The 20,000-nt window shown below is 37.5% G+C and overlaps 1 protein-coding gene across 1 annotated transcript in view; it reads left to right on the top strand.

Annotated features, from left to right (window-relative positions):
- The window catches only part of LOC123766205 (neural cell adhesion molecule 1), a 163,559-nt gene that overhangs the window by 124,018 nt on the left and 19,541 nt on the right, over positions 1–20,000 (top strand). Inside the window, exons 7-8 of the mRNA XM_069321195.1 lie at positions 4,363–4,507; positions 18,750–18,880. Coding sequence (XP_069177296.1) covers positions 4,363–4,507; positions 18,750–18,880 — 276 coding nt within the window. The remainder of the gene's footprint in view (positions 1–4,362; positions 4,508–18,749; positions 18,881–20,000) is intronic.

Here is a 20,000-nt window from a genome sequence, read left to right as displayed (position 1 = left end):
GTGTTCTTTAAAGTAGAAATAGTATTTCGTTATTTACAGTTACCATAACACTCTCAAATACACCTCCGAAACTGGATCAAGGTAATTCGTACTCAAAACAAAAATATATAACAGCTTATCTTTATGAATTTCGTTCTACAGAAGATATAACGAAGACTATATAATGCTTATCCAAACTAAGTAATCAAAGAAACAGATAAAATGAAAGAAGGATGTAAATATATAAGAAAGTAATGAGGATAAAAGAGAATGTAGTAAGAAAGGAATTAATAAAAATGGAGAAAAAAATAGTTAATTGATTACCTAAAAATAGCAATATTAACTGAACTAAATGCCATGACCGGATCTCAGAGGGTGATTAATGCTAGTATTAGGGGGTGTAATAATTGCGTGGGATACCGGACCTTCCACGTTAATTGCGTATAATGTATTGATCTCTACATTACAGCGGAACTGGAGTTATAAACGTGTTTACGAGTGGGTTTATTGGGGCTGATGCCTTTGGTGTACGTGGCTGGAGTTAGGATTATTGGCAGCGACGACTGGAGAAAGATTTAGCAAGAAACGAAGACAAGTTATAGGCCAAATACAGGGACTTGAAAGTAGATAGGGAGAGAGATAGATAGACAGAGAGAAGGATGAAGGGTCTTGTTGAATGGAAATTACATGCATATATATTGGGGGAAGCACAAGTGAATCACAATATCGTCAAAGAGTGATGTGGTAGCTATATTGGTGTGTGTGTGTTTGTGTGTGTGTGTGTGTGTGTGTGTGTGTGTGTGTGTGTGTGTGTGTGTGTGTGTGTGTGTGTGTGTGTGTGTGTGTGTGTGTTTGTGTGTGTGTGTGTGTGTGTGTGTGTGTGTGTGTGTGTGTGTGTGTGTGTGTGTGTGTGTGTGTGTGTGTACTCACCAAGTTGTATTCATCTAGTTGTGTTTGCGGGGGTTGAACTTTGGCTCTTTGGTCCTGCCTCTCAATTGTCAATCAACTGGTGCACAGATTCCTGAGCCTACTGGATTCTATCAGTAGTGTGTGTGTGTGTGTGTGTGTGTGTGTGTGTGTGTGTGTGTGTGTGTGTGTGTGTGTGTGTGTGTGTGTGTGGTATGTTTCAAAGTTTTCTTATGTGTGTGCCTATCGGTTTGTGCCAAACATATATGTGTAAGGGTGTGCACCATTGAAATGAGTGCCACATGGAACGGTTGCGTAGCGAACCCCCGACAACTTTTCCTCTTCCTTGAGACAGAGAGACAGAGAGAGAGGACGCAGGGAGACAGACATACAGCCAGAAAAACGCCAGCAGCATCAAGATAAGAGATAAAGTAATGACACATTCTACCAAAAAAAAGACCTTAACTTAATCAAACAAGGTATTGAGTATATGTATAAATGTTCAAACTGTAATGCGGGATATGTTGGAAGTTCTATTACAAACTATAAAACTAGGATACAGGAGTACAAAGGGATATCATTTAGGACTGGCTTACCGTGATCTAAGCCAGCATTCTCAGAGATTCAGAATCATTGTTATGAGGCGAACCATTCTTTGCATGAGTCCGACTTTAAAATCCTGGCTACATGTATGAATGGCCAGTCTAACTTGCGTGTAATGGAATCTTTATATATCAGAGAGCTGAGGCCTCTGTTCAATAATAGTGTTGCAGCTGTACAGTTGAATTCTATGTCAACCTTAGCTAGGTTTTGTTTTTTCTCGTAGGATTCTTGCAGACATCATTATTTTTTTTTAGTCCCCCCTTGATTTTTGCAGACATCATTATTTTTTTAGTTCCCCCTTGATTTGAGGGTATGGTGCTTATTTTGAGTGACGTATTATTTTACAATTATTTCTGCTTATTTAAGGTATTGAGTATAATATTTGTTGTTTATTGTTATTAGTAATATTTAAGTTTTGAATAACCTGTGTAATTGGTAATTTGTAATTTGTTTTCTTTCTTTTGTATTTGTATACGTTTTTTTACCTAATTCGTTTATAATTGTAGTTTCAAATTAGTATTCGATATCTTTACTGAATATCTGTGAAATCCTATTTTGTTTAATCAAGTCATGTAAGGTGAGTTTTTGTGTTCGTTCTATTTTTAATAATTAGTGTCATTATTTGATCTCTTATCTTGTAGTAAGCAACATATTCTGCATACGTTTTTCCTTTTGCGAATTAATTTTAATATGTGACTTTTCTGTATTTAGATCTGATGAATATGTCGATGTAATCGAAACACTTTTTTAATTTAAATTATTAATCGTAACGAAGATGTTTCTTACATCAATCGCTTTTCTTTTTATCGTGAAGTTAAGATTCCCAAAGGAAGCCTTCATTTTTAATATATACACATACATATATATATATATATATATATATATATATATATATATATATATATATATATATATATATATATATATGTGTGTGTGTATGTATATGTATATTTCTTATTGAAGGTGAGATAAGTGATTCCAGCACAAATCTCTTTTATTTCAAGTTTTCTTCTTAACCAGAGAAGGAATTTGAAAATTTGCTCTCCAAAGTTCATGTTGAACATTTGGCTCTAAGCTAAGTGTTCCTTTTCGTTGAACCTCGCACCATTTTCAAAGATAAGGGTAAATAAGGTACATGTTAGCGCAGCCACCCGAATGTATTAGCAACAAAAAGATGACGTGAAATATACACTGGCTAGTCCAGTGTGAGTTGGTAATTTAGAATTGGTCTTGATGATTGAAGAATATCTTTAAAGTGTAAGCTGGCTGCTGGCGATTAGATGAGATTGATATGCAGTACTTTGCCGATGTCTAATGTTCTAATGTCGTTTTAAGTGTCGATTAGTTTGATGTTGTTGGGCAGTAATCTGACCATTTCACCTCGTGAAACTGGATTAGTTTACTATGCGTGCTTCATGATCAAGTCTTCTACATCCAGCGAGCACGTATTTTGTAAGCCTTATCAAGACCTAGTTCCTTTTGGTACCACTTAAATCGTTTCTTTCTGATAAGAATTCTATCTAATATTCACTTTGACTTGAAAAAGCTTTGAACTGAGATGACGTAGGAGGGGCGGGTTGTGGTGGGGGGGGGGGGATACTGACATAGGAGTGCAAATTGAGTTCTGAAGTGCCAAGAAAGAAGCTGAGAGCTTGGCATAGAGCGGCGGTATACTGAGAAGGTAGAACGAGTTCGTGGAAGAGTGGAGGATACTGAGATAGGGTTAGCTGGAGCTGAGTGTAATGGTAAGACGCTGGAACAGAAAGCAGAGACACATGTTTGGCAGAGGGCTAAGATGATCCTATGACCCAGAAGCAGGCGTTATGAGTTATGATAAACACAGATTTTGAAAATCTTGACAATTGGTTTGTAGCTAATAAATTTTTAATTAATATTGGCAAGGGCATTATGGTCTCCATAGCACAGTTGGGTTCGTTCCCAATTCAAAATCTGGAATTTCTGGCAGGATAGAAATGGTTGGGCACGTTTCCTATCGCCTAATGCAAATGTTCACCTAGATGTAAATAGGTACCTGCGAGTTAATCAACAGTTGTTGGGTTGCATCCTTAGGTTCAATAGTTCGGCCTCGACATTAGGAATAGACATTCCTCGTTATACATTGTCAAGTCAATATTTGTATCTTCATCTTAGAGACATATCTCACTATACTTCAAGAAAATTCATATTTCTTACAGTAACCAAATGAAACTAACAACTGTATTCTAATTCTAATATTTACATCCAGGTATTTGTCGGCACACGAGAGTTTAGCAATATACTTGACGGTTTACTGTTCTGTTCGAAAACCAAGTAAAAATGAGGATTTTAGCTGATTATTTCAGATTTGCGAAAGCTTGCCTCAGAGCGAGACTTTCTTAAAAAACATGATCGGTTCTAAAGAGGAGGAAGAGAAGGGAGCTGCTGCTGCCCCGAGAGAAAGAGGAGGCAAGAGGAGACCATCAAAGGGCTTCAGACTCCTCGTCTTACAAAACCTGTTTAAGAGGGATGTAAAGAGTAACGACCTCATAATAGTCTTTTCTTCTTGCAGGGAGGAAGGTACGAAGATGCATCTAGACGAAACGCAGGGATTCTAAGAAGGATTTTCTTTTTAAATCAAATAATTAAATCATTTTATCTGTGTGAATTTCAATTTGGGGAAAATGATTTATGAAAAATTAGTTTGGCATTCTTCTTTATTTCTTTTGTAGTACTTCTTTCCTCCTTCCATCCCTTCTACTTTCTTTCTTCCTCTATATTTATCTTCCAATCTCCTGTGCTCCCTCTTACCCTTCCACATCCTCTATTGTAGAATTTCTTCACGCGCAGCCAGTTCTCAAGGTCATGACTTCTCCCCATTCACTCTCTCCTGTACAGGACCTATCCAAGAGAAATGTGAGCAGGTCTTGGCTGGAGCTCAATCTGAAATGGACCGACCACGGGGCTACCCTCCGGTGTTCCGCCGCCAGCCCCGCCCTGCAGGACAGGGTCGTCTCTAACAGTTCCGTCTTCGATGTTCATTGTGAGTTACGGCAATTTATATATACATTCATGCAATCTTCTCCGCTAATATACGCAATGAACATCTGTACTATAAAGAACATTCACCTGTAATATGCGCTGTATTCACCTGTAATTTGCACTGTATTCACCTGTAATTTGTACAGTATTCGCCTGTAATTTGCACAGCATTTACCGGTAATTTGCACAGCATTTACCGGTAATATGCACAGCATTCGCCTGTAATTTGTACAGTATTCGCCTGTAATTTGCACAGCATTCACCTGTAATTTGCACAGCATTTACCGGTAATTTGCACAGCATTTACCGGTAATTTGCACAGCATTTACCGGTAATATGCACAGCATTCGCCTGTAATTTGCACAGTATTCGCCTGTAATTTGCACAGCATTCGCCTGTAATTTGCACAGCATTCACCTGTAATTTGCACAGCATTTACCGGTAATTTGCACAGAATACAGTGGTAATATGCACATCATTCACCTGTAATAGCACAGAATGCACTTGATATATGACAACATTTATTATTCACATCATTCACTTTTAATGTACTCATTATTCACCTCTAATAATGCACTCCTCATCTCTAATATGGCATTAATTATCTACTACTAACTGATGAGATGGATACTACAAGACACTTACCATAATTTAATTACACACCCCCCCCCCCTCCCTTTCCATTACTAAATGGTCAGTGTTTATATATATGTGGGATTGTATCCACGTCTTATTTTCATATTATTAGTTTTTTCGCTTTCGTGAATGTAAGCTTAGTTGTGTTTGCTTGTGTGTTCGTTTAACTATATTCGTCTAAATGTGTCTGTGGGTCCCCCCCAACAAATTTATTTGGATCTCAAGTATTCAGCCGTGTCCCTCTTTTTTTAAGTTGTTGCTGAACTCAAACATGTAATGAATCTGAGAAATTCAGTTACGCGGGTTCGAATCCATCACAGCTATAATATTTATTTAATATTTATTCATTATATGATTTATATTAAAAAAGAAATAGGCAATATCATGAATACGTTTTTCATATCAGTTTTCACATTTTAGGCACTTGAAATCTGGAAGCAAAAGGCACAAATGCTATTAAGTGTTGACATATTTAAACATACAAGATAAAGGAGTATCTTTTGGAACTAGATATCAACTCTGTAATGTTGGACATACTTAAATAAGTTTTCCAAAGTGATCAAAGAGTAATGATTAATAAAAACCTTAAGTAACGATTACAAAAAATCATGGATTTCTAAGAACCTAGTGTAATGATTAGTAAGTAAAAAAAAACTACAAGAAAGCGATCAGTTCTCTAATGGATGCAATACGATTAATAGTACACTTAAGCTAATATCTTGAATCAAGTCCAAGAAAATACTTAATATCTGTCCAGTAGCCATATTTATCTTCTTAAAACACTCACCTTAATAACATGATTGGTAAGAAAAATTAACACAATCGCTGCAAAGTAATGAACCTAAGCGTGTCACTGATTTATGAAGAGTCGAGTGCAAAATGTATAATATGAATAGACATATACACAAAGAGGATTGTTGACTTCATCAATTTACCGTGGGCGAGGAATGAAGGTTGCTTAGCAGCACGTAAATTCGCCCACAGCATAACCACAGGGTAGTGGCAACTGATAGATATAACCAAATTCTGCCATCTAATAATCAATAAATTTTATTGGTAAAGGGGGTTGGCCGGAACATGAACAACGCAAGAACGAATAGCAGTAATAATTGTTTCTTCAGCGTCTCTGGGAAGTCGATACAAGGTACATGGGAGCTAATACATTGGGGGAACCAGAGATCATTTAATACAAAAAAATATACATTTTTTCCCCTGCGAGCAAACTTTGAATTCCAGAAGCTGGTGGGAAATGGTTAAATATTTCCCAAGATCTCTCTTGTTTACTTCAAATTACTTGTAAAACTCGAGGTGGTAACTTATGCACAAACTCTTCACACATATACAACATTTAGTTTACTAGTGTAGCAAACTACACTCTCTAGGTAAATTTACTGAAACGCTTCAACGCTGGCTGATATAACTTCTCACTCATAATCCCTAGATATTTGCAGGTTAGATGAATAAGTTACGCACCGTACGCTAATAACACAAACGGCAGATATTCGCAGTAATGTGTTACATACACGACTCTTGGTATGTTAAATAATCCTAACTCCAGTGATTCTCAATACATATATACCTACCCCGTAAAAGATAATAGCCGAATGACAGATCTACGTATTTATGTTAGGACAGGTAGCGATACTACTACCTACACAGGCTCGTGCATAGTATAAGTCTGTAACTGTCCAATTATAAATTGGTAACTATTTGAAAGCTAAACAAAATGAAAAGCCACTACCTTCTGGTTTTTATTTTCCGCTCATCAAAGGGAAATTTTTGACATCGAGTTATAATACTTTGTGCTTTTGAAGTCTCATTTTGATGATGCATATCATCAAAATATATAAGTCAAATCTATTTTTTACTAAGAAAAATCATGGAGTACAAAATTAATTACAACCGTCAGAAATACATAATGAATGTGAGTGTGTGTGTGTGTGTGTGTGTGTTAATGGGTTAATAGGTGTACCCCAGTTGCTATCTCTCTTTATCTCTGTCTCTGTCTCTCTCTCTCTCTCTCTCTCTCTCTCTCTCTCTCTCTCTCTCTCTCTCTCTCTCTCTCTCTCTCTCTCTCTCTCTCTCTCTCTCTCTCTCTCTCTCTCACACACACAAACACTCCCATTTCCCCCTGACTCTCTCGCTCCCTTTATTTCTGCCTCTTTCCCCTTCTCTAGGTCTCTCTCTCATTCTCCCTCCCTCTCGTTGCCTCTGCCTCTCCTCCTTTTACCAATCATTCTGTTTCTCTCCCTCTCTCCATCCCTCCCTCCCTTTCATTATTTCTGCCTGTAGCCCTCCATCCCTCTCTCTCTGCCTCTCTCCTTCCCATTCACTCATCCTTCGTAGCTCCCTCTCATTCTCTCTCCCATTCTCTTGTTCTTCGTAGCTTCCTTCCCTTCTCTCTTCCTCCCTCCTTCCTTCCCTTTCCAAGTTAACATAAGAAGCTCGAGTAACATACAATTAACTTACCGACGTCGAGTCATCACTACCGACGTTGAATGAACGCTATGGACGTTGAATGAACGTTATGGACGTTGAATGAACGTTATGGACGTCGAATGAACGTTATGGACGTTGAATGAACGTTGGGGACGTTGAATGAACGCTATGGACGTTGAATGAACGCTATGGACGTTGAATGAACGCTATGGACGTTGAATGAACGCTATGGACGTTGCATGAACGCTATGGACGTTGAATGAACGCTATGGACGTTGCATGAAAGCTATGAACATTGAATGAATGCTATAAACGTTGATTCAAGGTCGATAACAGCGGTAAAATGCTTTTCTTAAACGCTATATGACTAGTCAAACATTTCATACTTCATTGGACACGCTAGCATTCGGAAGACAAGTCGATCTTTCTTTTAGGGGCGTCAGGGTCGACCCCAGTAACCCTCTGACACTCGGCATGCAATCACAAATCACCCTGCAAAGTTTGGCGAGGCTAAATCCAATTACCGCCTGCCCTCCAGCCTTAACAAAGAGACAAGAATACAAATGTCTCTTTAATAGAAAATGGACAAACTATTTCTGTGACGAAGTTGTTGAAGAGTGGAAAAATACTCCCCAAGTATGATTACTGAAGTGTATATATATATATATATATATATATATATATATATATATATATATATATATATATATATATATATATATATATATATATATATATACACACACAAGTTCTCACATTCTTGTAAAGCCACTAGCACTCATGGCATTTCGGGCAGGGCCTTAATCTTAATTTTTTTCCCTTGGAATATGACCTGCCAAATCGTTTAATAAGCATTTTGTTAATTGATGGGTGAATAGAAGCTACAGTTAAGGACTGGCGCCCGGACAATCCTCCCCGGCCAGGATACGGACCCGCCGGGTGAGTGCTTTACCACTTCGCCACGGGGGCTGCAGGCGTACATATTCTTGAGACATTTAAAAATTGAATAATCATATTCTTGAGTGATAACGTAGATGGAAATAGGACTTGCCTCATGTAGATCAGAAGATATACATAAGTATCCGTTTCTTCTTTCTTATTCTTCAGCGTTGTGGGATTTGCGTAAACTTTCATGCTGCATAAGTCATCTCGGTTCTTAAAGTGAATCTTGTGAATAACTCTCAGCACTTCCTCTATTGAGTGGGGTTTATTTGTGTTCCTTCTTTAGCTTCGTTTGAAGGGATTAAGCCTCCTGGGCCTCACCTTTAGTAATTTATTGCTGATTTTTATGGGTGTGTATGCATTCTGGAATTATATTTTCCCCTCAGATTTGTTATAATTGGCACCATTATCATTAGTAGTAGTAATAATAATACTAATAACATTTCATCACATTAAATATTACTATAACTTTTGTGATCATCAACTTTTTGAACGTCAGTTAGTTAAATGTGGGTTTGCGTGTCCGTAGACTTTCATAGCGTGATGTCAAACCCAGCGATACTAAATATTTCAATGTAAAAATGTTTTACAGTGGAAAGAGATTTCTCTCAGGGACAAGCCTTCCTCACACACTACATACCGATCTGTAAATATAGTTTTCAGCTTCGCTGAATGATATACGAGGCAGGTTATGCTGTACACCATACCGTTACCCCGAGAGAAGCAATGGATTGCAATGGAAATTGTTTAAGGTGTTAACTCGCCAAGTATTGTAAGAAATCCACTACTCATTCCTGAAGTAATTAATCTCCTGGAGAAATTTACCCCGTGAATACTAGGAAAATGGTATAGTGAATATTTCATGTTTAGTTTTTTGATAAACAGGTGCACTATATGTTTGATCTTTTCGACCTAAAATTTTCTTGCACGCACAATTCATAGCGAGAATAAATATATTAACATAGCGTGAAACGTTAAGTGTAGCTAATATATATATATATATATATATATATATATATATATATATATATATATATATATATATATATAATATATATATATACAGGATACAGTGACTGTATAGGAAGATTCATTTTTCAACATTTTGGGATAAACATCTCGGTTAAATAATACATACTGTGAAAAAGTCAAGTAGAAATATTTAGAAAGCAAAAATAGCTAATATACATATTTAGATTGCAATCACTTTCGTAATATATGTCAAATAAAAATTTATCAACTTGAAGTATATCTAGACTCAAAATAATAACACAAATAGCTTAAGTCGACGAGACTCATTTATAACGTGAAAGACTTTTAAGGATATTAATATTAAACCGACCCACGTAATCTAATGTGTATAAAGACGATAGCGTTAGTTTTTCATTTATGCATACTAATAAAAAACAAAACCTTTATTTCATGCCGCAATATTTATATTATTCTGAAACAAAAAAAAATAGAGCTTCGTTATAAAATATATATAAAAATCGACATGCGGTTTTGTTTGTGAACATTGTTAGACGAATGACTACTTTTGTAATAGACCAAAATTTGTTATGCACTAACAGAAGAGTAGCATAACTTTACTGGTAGATGAAAATGCTTGTAATCTGGCATACTAATGCTGTTAGTGCACTAACACACGCATATTATTTATTCACTTGTTTAATAATACTGTATTTGTTCTTTTAGAAATGATATACAAAAGAAGCAAATACACTGGGAAACATATTGTTTTTGTTTACTGACAGACGAGGGTTATTAGTGTACTGGCAGGCGAATTTGTTTATTTATTACTTAGATTTATTTTATATATACACACACAAACACACACAAACACACACACATACACACCCATACACATGGACAGATGTACAATGAAATCAGATTAACGTGAAAATCAATGAGATTTTTTTCCTTTTAAATGGGCAGTTTCTTTCACCTGAAGCCCCTGTTCACCTAGCAGTAAATAGGTACCTGGAAGTTAGACAGATGCTACGGATTGTTTCCTGGGAGTGTGTGTATATGTGTGTGATATAGAGAACTATGTAGTAGATGTGATAGAAGAAAATAAATCGGGAGTTATCTGCACAATAGACAACCGGTGGATTGAAAGACGGGGTCCAATGGCTCGTAGCTCGATCACACAGGCACAAAGCAGTAAACACACACGCACGCGCGTTATCAGACACTCACGCACCTGCGCGCACTCTCACACACACACACACACACACACACACACACACACACACACACACACACACACACACACACACACACACACACACACACGCTGGAAGACAGAAGAGTTAGGGGGGACATGATCACTACATTCAAGATTCTCAAGGGTATTGATAGGGTAGATAAAGACAGGCTATTTAACACAAGGGGCACACGCACAAGGGGACACAGGTGGAAACTGAGCGCCCAAATGAACCACAGAGATATTAGAAAGAACTTTTTTAGTGTCAGAGTGGTTGAAAAATGGAATGCATTAGGAAATGATGTGGTGGAGGCTGACTCCATACACAGTTTCAAGTGTAGATATGATAAAGCCCAATATGCTCAGGAATCTGTACACCTGTTGATTGACGGTTGAGAGGCGGGACCAAAGAGCCAGAGCTCAACCCCCGCAAGCACAACTAGGTGAGTACAACTAGGTGAGTACACACACACACACACACATATACACATAGAGCCCAATAGGCTCAGGAACCTGTACACCTGTTGATTGACTGACTGTTGAGAGGCGGGACCAAAGAGCCAGAGCTCAATACCCGCAAGCACAATTAAGTCAGTACACACACACATACACACACACACACACACAAGAGATGAAAGTGCAAGGAATAGAATTCCCAGAACACTACCCAGCCCGACACAAATATCCGCCAAAACCCCTACCGACAACTCTCTACAAACTCAACCACTTCCCTCAATGACCTTCACCCAACAATCCCCCCATGACCCCCCATGACCCCCACAGCAGTGTGTGAGGGAATGACCCCCAACAACGCTACACCCTCTAATCCCCCATTGCACTGTGACAAGTACACACACCCATTAACCGCAAGCATGAACGCAACATTCCAATAACACAAAAACATAGATGAAATTCCAAATAAAGCATTTAAACTTGACGTGAAAGCACAAGAACTGCAGCTCAACTTATTACTATCACACAGGCATAGTTCCAAGCGAAACACACACACCCATGCACACTCGCGCGCACACACACACACACACACACACACATCGCATCCAAACAGACAAAGGCACACATTAACTCTGATAAAAGTAATTTGCCATGTAATGCTGATCTTACTAATAATGTAAATTGGAATTCGACTTTGATTTACTGAACTTCCGTTTACTCTTCGTGCTTTCAGCATTCCAGACATCAGCAGCTGAGTCAATAACGCGTTCACGGGCCAGCCTTTAACAGATATCGGAAGCTTAAATATTAAAACGAGTGGTTTAGTATGCGCTATCTGTAATAAAATGAACTTTTACTCAAATGATCTCTTGATATCGTTATCCATCATTTTTTTGCTTTCTTCTGTTGAAATAAATATATATTAGCATCAACAAAGTATTCGTTGCAAACGTATTAAAATAGGCATTATTAAAGTAGCTAAAATATATAAGAACCGAAATCCAAAGCGATCTATCAGCATTTAAGACAGTCAAGCAACCTCAATATCCTGCCGACGAAGCGAAATTGCAGATCCTTACAGACGACTTGTTGTTCGCTCAAGTTTTTCTTCTGACGAAGGAGCGTTGCATTGCGACAATATTGCTTCTCTAAGACCACAATTCATCGTAAAGTGGAATCGAACTTTAAGCCTTTACTACCACCAATGAGCGGACAATACTTTCAAGGAGTAACTAAACGAGAAAGGTACCCATGGCAGATACCGTGAAAAGTACCGTAGGAAATACATTGAAAAATGCCATGAAAGGTATCATGAACGATAGCATAGTACGTAACATGAAAAGATGATGATACATTCCACAGAAGATATCGAAGTAGGTTCCCAAGTAAACAACATGAAATACACAGCAAAAGATACAAAGCAAAGATGTGATCCGACTCAGAATCCAGGACGTATCAGATGTTAGATATTGAGAGTAACGTTACGTTCTGTGTGTTATACATTAGCTGTGTGATGCAGGTGTGGGAACTCATGGTAGCAGCTGCGTGTGAACTGCATCTTCCGTACAGAGAAGTGCAATATTCTGGTAAAATGACAAATAATCTCATAACACAGGACTCCCGGAGTCGGCAAACGTATATAAATAACATTTTTTTTCCTCCAAATTTAAACGTTTAAACACAAAAGATGTTCTCATAATATCATAACACTTTTAAGGTTTGTAAACAACTCATGGTGCCTTTTAAATTTGAGCTGCGATTTTATAAACTGATGCGCATTGAAAACTTAAAAATAATATGAAAATTTAATAATGTTTTTGACAGTTTGAGAAAGAGACATATTTGCATTAAGCATTTCCAGGCTTCTGTCGTTACACTGATATTATCTGGAGCTACGTGATTGTAAATCACTATGAACACCGGTTTTCGATGTTCCCTTTTAACAATAACATAAGAAAAATATTGAGTTTCTCGTAACAAAAGTATTTTTGCTTCATTTACAAGAAAAAGGAATACCGTACCTCAATGCCCTAAAAGATATCGAATCAAACACATTTGTACAAGAATATATATGTTTCGTCCTATTCCGCGCAACTCTTTTGTTTCCCTAGAAAAGGGCAAGTGAGCAGTCGGAGGGATTTGTGGGGTCACGAAAGGGTTGGTGCGATGAAAGTCAGGGAGGAGGATAGTGGGGTGAAGCCTGATAAAAGGGCAGAGAAGATAAGGGTCAAGAAGAGGTATGGTTGGAATAGAAGTTAAGGAACGGGACGATGGAAGGGTGAGCCAGATGAGGGGACTGGAATTAGGGAGGCGAGGGAAGGGTTTGGGATATTGGAAGGTCCTGGCTGTGGTGCGAGATTAGACAAGACGGGATTTAATGAAATGAAGAATATTTAGGGATGTAGGATGTTATTTGGGATTAGGAAACAGACTGGTATAGGTAACGATCAGGAAAGGGAAAGGAGTGAGAACGAACGGGCGAGGGGCAGGGGGAAGAGAACGGGGAGTTACATTTCCAAAACTTCTGCGAGGAGAATTTTAATCCAGAGAATTGCATACATCAGAAAAAAATAAACGAGTTTCTTAAAGTTCGGCTGGAGCACAGTCGAGGGCCTCCAGAGACCCAGACGTCAATACATGTAAAAACCTAAAGCTGCGAGTGTCTTCATTGTACTTCTTGTGACCCGAGTCTTTGGCTGCAAGATAACAAGAGTGAGAGCAATAATAATTACTAACTATAATACATAAACAAATATTATAGTGAACTAAAAACAAGAGCGATTCAAGCTTGCAATAGTTAAAAGCAAAATATCACCTAGATGCTCTGGGATATTTAATACTCTTGCAACTCCTAAATTTTGGATTTCATAATAGAGTACTCACTACTAATCTGAGATTCGCATAAAAATGTTGTATTAAGTTGCTGGTCAAACTTCAAGACAGGGCTGCACATATAATGAGAAGCAGAACTTAATATACTTGATTCAACCAGACGGATCTTCCGTTTGCACAAACAGAGCAAACTTAACGCTCTTACCATCTGAAACACGCAAACTTATTGAAGGAACTTTGGCAACAGACTTGGTAACCAAAACAATTTAATTAAAATTTTAAAAGAATATCAACTAACACAATAATATTCAAAACGTATAGAATCCTCGCATTTCTACAGATAATTGTGCAGAAAAATAGTGTTCAAGCTTGGAAACTTCAAACTATGCTTCAGTATTTTTTACTTGTGACTTCTTAATGTTAATTAAAGAAATATATATCATTTTGTTAACATTATTTTTTGTCATTAAAAAATAATTATAACAATACTGATATTAATGGAGAAAATCCACTGGCTGTGATTTTCAGTATGTAACTAATATTATTATTATTATTACTATATTCAAATAGTAATAATCACCTGCTGCATGGGTGACAGCTTCTCCCCCGTACAAACCTACCCTGGCCTTACACCCTGTAGGGCCTACTCCAGACCGACAACCAGAGCGCAACTCTGTAGTCTCCAAGGACTGATGGATCCTTACTGCTATTCTGAACAGCCACAATAAATTAGGATCTCAAAGGGGTGGATCTCATACTCTAACGTGAATAATATATATATATATATATATATATATATATATATATATATATATATATATATATATATATATATATATATATATATATAATATAATATGAGAAAGGTAATGCCAGCGTAATCGACCATGGACAATAAACCAATTATCGGATTACAGTAATTACGAGATTACGGATGAAGGAATTCAAGTTTCTGTAGATGACTTAACACCAGATTAGCCAAATTAACCCATTATAGAATTAGAAGCAATCATTACCTGATCAGGTAATCAACTGAGTTTCTCTTGTGAAAAACTACACTGGGAAAGCAATAGACGATCCGTCCACGAACAATTTTAACAAGAGAATGGCATTTAAAACAATCACTTAACAATTTTAATATCTCGCAAAACAATAATGAAACAAAATTGTATTCAAAATAAATTCAAAAGTAATACAGGTGAACAAATGAAAGGAACAAGACCAGCTTTTTGTTTTAGAGAAAGTAAACGAGAAGGGAACTTTCATCTCCACCAACCTCACGTAACAAACAAAATTGACTCGTAAACATTAATAATAATAATTATTATAATAATAATCATAATATCATACAAATCATGCGAGCATGACCCAAAACATCACCTGACGCGCCAGAATACTAACAACTCTACCAACATATTTAACTCAGCGACCAACTTTTTTATGTTGACATACGCGCGTTATTTTTATGAGCGGAAAGCTGTGATAATTACCATGGGATGATAGTTGGCGTACAGTGTAGGCACAGTTAGAATCCAGTACCATTGTTGGATTAAGTCGTTATCACAGCGGCTTACTCCCCGTAATGGTCACTAAAAATCACAGGTCCAATTTAAATAGCTTATTCAAAAATATATTTATAGAGAGATTTATATGTTAATATATATTAGAGAGAGAGAGAGAGAGAGAGAGAGAGAGAGAGAGAGAGAGAGAGAGAGAGAGAGAGAGAGAGAGAGAGAGATAACTCTAATAAAGCATTTATGTTTTTTCTTTTTTTCTATATTATTATTAGTGTTATTTAAACACTTTTTTAAGACATTAGTTATACTAGTTACCTTTTTTTTGTTTGAACTATATTACTAATTTTCAAGCTCCTTGAAAATTTTCAAGCACCTTGAAACAGTATAAGGAGCTCCAGCTACTTGTACTCGTATCCCAGTTCCTTGTACTCGTATCCCATGCAAAGATCTTTTACTGCTAGAATTTCCTAATTACATCATCTAAATAATTGCAATCGCTTAACACTTTCAACTCTGTATACCAAAGAGTGTAGGCGGGAGAGATACATAATAATTTACACTTGAATTCTTTTAAAAGGATCAGGTCTAAATATGTACAAAGACATAGCACCACGTGAGACCAGGAGGCATGGCAGGATGTGCAAAACAGCCCAATTGAAAAGCTGAGGTGCAACAGGTACGCGAAGAGAGAATTTTATCAACATTAAAGGCTCAAGGCTTTTCAGCACTCTCCCTTTACACAAAAGGAGCATAATTATCCGACCTCTCACAATGTTTATAAGAGAACCTGATAAACACCTTTAGAGGATACCTGATCAACAAAGCTGTGAGTCATACGTCGGGCTGCGAGCCGTCGCGTTGAACAGCCTGGTTGACCAGACTGCCAACCAGGAGACCTGGTCAAAGACCGGGCCGCAGGAACGTTGATCCTCGAAATCATAGAAAGGTAAACGAAAGATAGGTAGTGAAAGCATGAATTTCTCCTTTTATTTATCTGTATAAATGCAGATCTTGTTTGCACCCTCTATATTGGTATTTGAATAAGGTTATGTTATAGTACTTAAGGTTTATTAAATATGTCTTAACCAATTCATTTATAAATTGTTAATTGTATAATTTTTATATATTTTTGCATTTCTGATGACTCCGCCGTCGACATTATTATATTCTTGCAGAGAAATGGCTATCTGAAAGCCACTTCTAAAAACTTTAGTTTCATAAAACTTTCTTGGAGGAGGAGAGTTGCATTTTTTAAACTTTGTAATCATATCACTTCTCTATTGGCGAGTCTTCAACTATGCCATAAAGTGTAATGCTTAAAGTAGGCTTCCCAATAGATGTGCGACACTGACTTGGATTATATCTCTGACTTTATATAACATCGTATACAGTAATCTTATAAATAAGTATACTATGGGCAATGTTGACCAGACCTCACACTAGAAGGTGAAGGGACGACGACGTTTCGGTCCGTCCTGGACCATTCTCAAGTCGATTGTTGACTACAATGAGGAATATAATATAAACGTTGCAAATATTTCTACATCACATAGCATTCATGAGTTGTGTTTTCCTGCGCTGATATTCGAATTGCCTTCCATATATAGCTGCAACACTTTTCAAATGTTTAGATGAATTCATATGAAAAGATTCGGCTATAAGTATTGTTTTCAAGAGAGCACAGAAAACCCTCCCTCTAACCTAAGTCACTTGCGTACCAATCCTTTGTCCTAATCATAATAGAGGAACCAGCAATATCCAAGGCTATTTGCCGGACAAGTAATTACTAAAATGTATTGAGATCATTTATATTCATTTGCCGAGCGGAATGATTCATTATTTACCAAAGCTATATAAACATTCCACAAAACATGTCACAAAGATTTGTCAACACCGGCCGGTATATCCGTGGGTATAACTCTTCACCCCACATATCCTTACCTTGAGGTGCTTCCGGGGCTTAGCGTCCCCGCGGCCCGGTCGTCGACCAGGCCTCCTGGTTGCTGGACTGATCAACCAGGCTATTGGACCAGGCTGTTGGTCCTTGGTTAGACCAGCTGCGCAGTCACTGACTTTTACCCTCAAATTGCCCTCTCACCATCGCTAGACCAGCAGCACAGTCACTATCACCCATACCCGCATCTCTCTCAACCTGGGGCCAGAGTCACGAAGCAGTTACGCAAGCACTTACGAACCTGTACATCTTTTCTCAATCTTTGGCGGCTTTGTTTACAATTATTAAACAGTTGATGAGCTCCGAAGCACCAGGAGGCTGTTTGTAACAATAACATCAGTTGATTGGCAAGTTTTCATGCTTGTAAACTGTTTAATAAATGGAACCAAAGCCGTCAAAGATTGAGGAAAGATGTACACGTTCGTAAGTGCTTGTGTAACTGCTTCATGAATCTGGCCCCTGGTTAGACCAGGTAAAGGTCTAACCTTCACTAACCTTCACATATCGCTGTGATTCCCATCTCTACTGGGCATATAATTTTTCCCTGATATAACCGGTATTGTGTTGCTCAATATGCTTCAATTTATCTAGTCACGATAAGTTGATTTCACCAGGACATATCCAATTTGGAAATATAACAACCGTTAAATTGTATTTAGCATTACTGTTTTAATTATATCTAACATTGCTGCAATAATTATATCAAAAAATGCTGTCAGGATGATCACTCGTGGATTCTAACTATTCTCAGAGTCTGTGGTGTGATACTTCTTATCTCTCTCGTCACCGCTTATGTCATACAAATTTTGTTAAAATACACAGTTAAGATTCTTGTTTCATTTCATAGTAACTTTCATAATATGTCGTTCAATTATTGCTTGCAATACTTGATAATAATATTATAAGTATTACTGTTGCTATTATTTTTATAGTAGTAGTAGTAGAAAAAGTAGTAATAATAGTTATTGTTGTAATATCAATATATTGTTGTGGCTCTGCATTGTGGTATAACTATATAAATTATTCACTGTATCAATGTACCAAATTATCGTAGCCTAACTGTATCATTACATCTGTCACTGAATCAAAATATCACTTTCACCCTTCACTGCACGTTACATCATCACTGTACCACTGTATTACATCAATTTATAAGAACATCTCTGTCACATTGCATCAATATATCACTGTGTCACTATATCAAAATATCACAGCATCACTATGAATTCATCACAGCATCACCATCTCGTTCTCTCCTGGCCAGTCTCTCCGCGTCTCCACCTGGCCCTCGGCCGGATGCTGCAGCCAGATGGGATCAGGGAGGATATGGACGTGTACTTTCACTGCTCTGTCACTGCTAACCCTAAAGTGTACAAGATCACCTGGTTTCACAATGTGAGTAGTGTCTCGAGGGAGTCCTATACGATAGAGATTGTGGTGGTGGTGGTAGTTGGGTAGTTGATGGTAGTGGTGGTGGAGGGGATTGATTTGTTGATGGTGGTGGTGGTGGTTATAGTGGTTTAGGGGTTGATGTTGCTAATGATGGTCTGGGGTTGATTGTGGTGGATGGGTGCTGGTAGTTGGGGAGTTGATGGTGATGATAAATGTTGGTGGTGAAGGTTAGAGGTTGATTGTTGATATCATGATGATGATGGTGGTTGATGGTGATGGTGGTGGTAGTAATGGTGTGTGGGTTGTTGATAGTGGCTGGGTTAGTGGTAATAGTGATGATGATGATGGGTTAGAATGTGATGATGGTAGTTTAGATGATGATAGGGATAGTGAGAGAAGTAGCATTCGGGCCTGAAGAAGTCTCTTGTATACTTGTATTCTGGAATTTGGCCACTCCGAGAGTCATGAGAGAATGTTGTAACTGCTGCTGGATAGAAAATTTGGTATTAAAAGTAAAGAATAGAGAGAGAGACAGAGAGACAGAGAGACAGAGAGACAGAGAGACAGAGACTGACAGCACAGACAGACACAAATAGACAGAAAAACACTTACCGACGGAGAATGACCGAATCTGAGACAGAGAAAATGTAACAACTTTAAAACAAAAAAAGTATTATATTTTCACCAAAAAGAATTGTGTTGCGAGAGTAAGCCTACGAAATAAAAATTTAAATGAAAAAAAGATTATACAGAGCTATACATTAGGAATAACGTAAAAGGTCACTTACCACTTTTTCATAGGTATAATCGTGTATCTAAATCTCCTGTTACTTTTTCGTGCTGAGTACTGACGTTATCCACTGATGTCGAGTGAAAAGGAATTCGCTGGTGCACCTTGTATAGTGACTTTGATGCACAGAGCAGCTTCTGCTGAGAATGTAAATTGCAAAACAATATTTCCTTTGTCATGCAAAACTTGAACATTTTATGACTTGAATTTTATGACATTTGTGCATGTTTTAGTTAAATGTATTTTCAAAGCTCATGAGATTATTAAGTCCCATATTTCAAACGAAAATGATTTACTATATATATCTCTCTCTCTCTCACTATCTTTCTCTTT

Source organism: Procambarus clarkii, chromosome 9 (genome assembly GCF_040958095.1).
Source record: "Procambarus clarkii isolate CNS0578487 chromosome 9, FALCON_Pclarkii_2.0, whole genome shotgun sequence".
NCBI classification, from domain to species: Eukaryota; Metazoa; Arthropoda; class Malacostraca; order Decapoda; family Cambaridae; genus Procambarus; species Procambarus clarkii.
This window is presented reverse-complemented; position numbering and strand designations above follow the sequence as displayed.